The following is a 5,471-nucleotide window of genomic DNA, read 5'->3' as shown; positions in this document are numbered from 1 at the left end:
ATGGGTGACAAATTATGTTATAAGATGCAGGTTTTTTTCAAACCTGGATGCCATTTTGGCACAGTAGGAAAAGTTGCCATGGCAACATTGTAATTTCACATGTGAAATTATAAATTTATGCTGAAATTTCCTTGCAACATTAAGGAGTAATAATAATAATTATTGGTCCCCCGTGTTGTTATTATGCTGATGATAATGGTGAACTTTATTTACTTATAGGTGTCACATCTAGGGCAGTAATTGGGGACTCTGTACATTGAAATCAAATCATATTAACTCAAATCAAATAAACCCAAACAACCACCCTTTTCGCCAAGCATTGCACAGACCCAACAAACTCCATCTATTTATGACGCTGAGTTCAGGAATTGAACCCAGAACACGCTGTGCGAGTGCTGGCACCACTGCACCAACCCAGCTCGTCCCGAATGCCAAATCAAGTTTGGGTGAACTTTTATTGAGTCAGATTTTAACCCACAGCAAATATCCTTAAATAGTGCTAAGTGATAGAGTCAGCTGAGAGTCAATGGGCTTTAATTTATGGCTTATCAGTACCAAAACCTACGGTAAGGGTGCGTTTGATTGAGCCTATTCCGGAATAAGAATACGTTGAGTGATGATTTAAAACGATATATGTGGCATTTTGAAGCAACAAGGATAATAAAGATATGTTTAAAATAGCTTTTAAGACGGTGTTTGACAATTTTAATGTGAATCTCTGTAAAAACGAAGGATTTCAATCTTCTATTCCATGTATTCCTATTCTGATACGGTCAATCAAACGCACCCTAAGTCAAGTCAACAAAATAAGTCTCGCTTCTGGCTCGGGTTGCTTGAAGCACGGTTAGCGCTAACCAGCGTTAAATATTATGGAAACCTATAGGTTTTGGCACCTCTTAACCAACGGTTAGCGCTAACCAGGATTCGAGCATCCGGCCCCTGTTTGTTTGTGTTTTTCTTTAGTTGTTTTTACCCAGGTGTTGGTAAAAAATATAAATGCTTTTTTTATAGTGGAGGTACTCTTAGCTATCAAGCTACAATAGTTCTCAGGCGCCCCACCTTTAATTATCTAAAGGAAACAATTCAAACTTAACAGAAGTTATGATTAAAAACCCCAACTGGCAGGAGGCAACCAGTTGGCAATTTACAAAGAGGGAGCTGGGATAGCACAGTGGTGATAATTTGTCATGTTTGGACTGTGTGTGATTCAATAATATACTAATGTTATATACATCAACACACTAAAAGCTGAAAACTTATATATGCAGATCAACATGCTAAAATCCTCAACCTGATCACTTAAACTCAGATGTCGTTCACCACTGTAGCAACTTAACAGATTCTTATTTAATTTTCATTCTCAATGTGGATCCATCACTGAATTCACATATTATCAATGCAAGTGGGCAAAACTATGAAAATGTTTTCATATCAGCCTAGGATCTCTAATGTTCTTGTGATATTCAAAGTACTTGTAATTATATTAGTAGGTTTGTTTATTGAAACCTCTAGCAGATTATAATCTGAATTACAGGTCTGGTAAGATGTAACTTTAGGAATAAATAGATACTTATAAATGCTGAATACGATATATAATTTATACATAAATAATACAAACTACGCTAATAAACATATTACATCAAGTCAGTAGCGTATTTGTTTGTGACAAAGTCACCAAACCTAATTGTGGCAGTTATCTTAGTTCTTACCCTATCTCTCAATCTGAGTGAGTAGTAGGCGGAAGCACTCGTAGATTCTAATCTACTAGCTACTAGCTTGTACACCGGGTTTTCCGGATTAAGCTGTGTAATAAATTTGTGACACGATCTTGGAGGCTTGATATACCGGCTAAATTTAAGGCCTCGCTATTGGTGGAGCCAGGAAAGATAATTGCGAGCGCACCTATTCTTTCAAGCTAATCAGATAAATATTGCAGAAACTTGTCACTTGTCAGTATTGCCTTCTGCATTATTTGTGTTAACCTGTGATCAGGTGTTCTTTTCTTTAGAGAGGGTGTGAAAAGGTTAACACATTCAGCCCCGCACTCCACTGGGACTGAAACCAAAACTACCACCGGTCTTTTCAGAATGATCATAGATTACCAGGTATACAAGTTCATTGCCATCCCCAAAAGTGCAGATCTTTGAATCAGTTCAGTGGATGTGTCCATACCAATGGTCTTCAGATTTTCTTTTAACCTCAGCAGTATTGTTCCCAATACCTCCAGCACTATGGGTATCACCTTTGTCCCTACAAATTATTATTATTATTATTATTATAATTATTATTATTATTATTATTATTATTATTATTATTATTATTATTATTATTATTATTATTATTATTATAATTATTATTATTATTATTATTATTATTATTATTATTATTATTATTATTATTATTATTATTATTATTATTATTATTATTATTATTATAATTATTATTATTATTATTATTATTATTATTATTATTATTATGTTGTCTGGACAATAACAATATTAATATTAGTGTAATTCATTATGAATAATATCTTCTGATAAATTGATTTTTATCTTTATCAGAACAGAGGACCTGTGGATTGCACGTGAAGATGCTTGCCGTGTCTGTTTCAAGGCCCTTTCATCTTGTGCGTCTCTGTCCTTGTTTTCCTGCAGTGTTTTCATCCAGCACATTGAAAAGGGTCGAAAACGTGTACCTGAGGCCATTATGTACACTTGTGGCAAGTCCAAAACCGAAAAGGAAATTGAATCCAATCTTTATCCCCAATCTCATGTTTAACTACATGTGTTCATCCTACTTTCCTGCATCAGTTGCAAAGGATCCAGGATACGTGGAACGCCTAAATGTTAAATTAGCACCTCTAAAAAACACCTTACAGCACCTCGAATTGTTTGCGAGTGTTAAGGAATTTGCATCTGTTGGAGACAAAGTGCATATACTGTTCAAGATGGCCAAGATAGCTGAAGTGGATACAAGACAGAGAAAATTGTTGGAAAAAGAGAGACAAACGTCACAACAGGGACTAGCAAGCGCGTATGTTGAATTGCTTGATAATATCTCCGATGCGATCTTTGAGTGCAACTCTAGGAACCTTGCGAATTTATTGTGGGCTTTGGGCAAGATCCAGGAGAGAAATCACAAGGTGGTCGAAATCTGCGAAAAAGAGATTTTGTTACGAGGCATTGAAGCTTTTAATATGATTGAAATCTGCCAGATTGTAAATGGTTGCTCAAATTTAAGATTAACAGCATCTGATGTGTTCGTCATGCTAGAAGATGCCATTTTGAATGAGAACATTAATGTTAAAAGCTTAGAAACTCGTGAACTGTCGGGTATACTGCTAGCGTTTTCGAAAACGGACTACAGTTTTGTCGAAGTGTTTCAAGTGCTACTTGAGGAAATTATTTCGCGAAATCTCTCTCTAATTGGAAGCCGAGCTTTGGCAGAGTTTGTTTGGGCTTTTGCTAAGAAAGATTTCAAAGCAGAAAAGTTATTTCTTCGCGTAGAAGAAGAGATAATGCGACGTGGAATGAGCGACTTTGACAATGCTGCATTTGCTAAGACACTCTGGGCATTTGGCATGGCTGAAACAGGAACCAAACAATTTTTTTACTTTTTAGATCACGAGATCGTGTCACGCGGTGTGGATACGTTTGACAATTCGTTACTGCTAGAAATCGTATGGTCTTTCAAAAAAAGGAATATTACACAAGCTAAAGTATTTGACATTGTTGAGAGACAAGTGTACAAGCGCGGTGTTCACACTTTTAAGGTTCACGAACTGGTCTTGATTCTATATTCATTTGTTTCCGCTCAGCGACATAACGATACTTTGGTCGCAGAGATCGAGTTTGAGTTGTGCACGAGAGATGCTAAGCAGTTTACCAAAGGCGATTTATGCCAAATGGCATGGTCTCTTGGCAGAGCTGGAAAGTCGAAAAGTCATCTTTTTGACATCATTGAAGCAGAAATATTGCAACGTGGTGTTGATAACCTACCCTCAAAAGGAGATCGCTTTCTTATGCTCATGCGCGGATTCATCGAAGCTAACAGAGGTACTAAAGAACTTTATAAATTCCTGGCCCACTATTTTTGCCGAACAGACTTCCGAAATCTCAAAGAAAGTGGAATTTGTGAGTGCGCTTGGTGCTTTTCCCAAGTGGGAACCGAAGTAGGAGAGGTGTTTGATTTGCTGGGAGAGGAAATTCGTCAACGAAACAAGTACGTTTTCACTGACGCCCAGGTCGCGCTGCTAAAGAAAAGTTTTCGAAAAGTTGGAAAGGATATCGATAGCAAACAACTTCTCAACTTATAACCATTAATCTAGTATTTTTATTAAGGCTTGGCCAACCGGATCCGACAAGTTGGTTCAACATGATCTAATATTAGAGAATTGTATGTATTTGAAGTGCTGGCTTTAGGAAATGACCCTCTCTTAATTTTGTCTCTCATAAACCGTATTCACAAATGGCAGCCAATAAATTCTTTTTCCTTCGTGGTAATGAGACCAACAAGCCTCGCTCTCAAGCAACGTTTCGTTTGTAGTTTGTCCATGCAAACGAGGCTAGTTGGTTTTACTAGCACAGGGGCAAAGGAATAATTTATCGGCCACCATTGATGAATACGGACTATAGACACCTGAAACATTCTGTTGGCTCCAATGGGATTCGAGGTACCCGAAGATTTTAGGTTTTTATGAGACATTTGCTGAAATTGTCCAGATACGTGTGAGGATCATTTCTCTCTTTCGTCCACTGCCCGCACCTCAAAAATATGCATTATTTCATAGAGTCCTTTCACGGGAACACGTGAGCCCAACAAATTGACCTGCTCCTAACTGAGGGAGAAGCTATGGGCGGATCAAGGATAAATAAAGACGGATTCCAAAACAACGAAAAAAGTTTCTATTGGGGTTCGGGGGCATGTTTCCCGGCGAATTTTCTTTTGGATTTTAACTCTCCGAAGTCCCCTTTCCTGTGTTTCTGAGACATTCACTAACCAGAAATCATGTGATCACGTGACCGCCGTTGAGTAGTAAACGGTAAAGTAAGTAAACTACTACTCAACGGCGGTCACGTAGGAGTCACTCACTGCGTTACTGATTATAGGGACTTTAAGAAACGACGACGGCTACGGCAAAGACAACGCCAAAAAGCAGTAATATTATTGGTTGAAAGAACCAAAATGATCGTGCTGCACGTGCAGCACGCATTTTTGAACATTTCTCTCCCGTACTCGTCAAAACTACTGCGTGAAATGACCAAATTTAAGGTTTTGACGACATCGTGGACAAACTCCAGTGAATCTTTCAGTCTCACTCTTTACTTAAAATCTGTCCGTACCAATCCAGTTTTAGGACACTTCGCCCATATTGAATAATATAAACAAGATGGAATAATCATGAAATACTTAGAAAAGCTCAAACTTGTATTTTGAAGTAACGTTTTCGTCGCCGTAGCCGTTGAAACGTA

General features: G+C 37.7%; 1 protein-coding gene across 3 annotated transcripts in view; it reads left to right on the top strand.

Moving 5' to 3' along the window:
* The window catches only part of LOC138026350 (uncharacterized), a 7,796-nt gene extending 2,896 nt beyond the window's left edge, over window positions 1–4,900 (top strand). For 2 of the 3 annotated variants that reach the window (XM_068873665.1, XM_068873666.1), the window contains exon 2: window positions 2,562–4,900. In XM_068873665.1, coding sequence (XP_068729766.1) covers window positions 2,591–4,315 — 1,725 coding nt within the window. In that variant the 5' untranslated portion in view covers window positions 2,562–2,590 and the 3' untranslated portion in view covers window positions 4,316–4,900. The remainder of the gene's footprint in view (window positions 1–2,561) is intronic. The other variant, XM_068873667.1, reaches the window with a different exon arrangement.
* The last annotated feature ends 571 nt before the right edge of the window (window positions 4,901–5,471 follow it).

Source organism: Montipora capricornis, chromosome 12 (assembly GCF_036669925.1).
Source record: "Montipora capricornis isolate CH-2021 chromosome 12, ASM3666992v2, whole genome shotgun sequence".
NCBI classification, from domain to species: domain Eukaryota; kingdom Metazoa; phylum Cnidaria; class Anthozoa; order Scleractinia; family Acroporidae; genus Montipora; species Montipora capricornis.
This window is presented reverse-complemented; position numbering and strand designations above follow the sequence as displayed.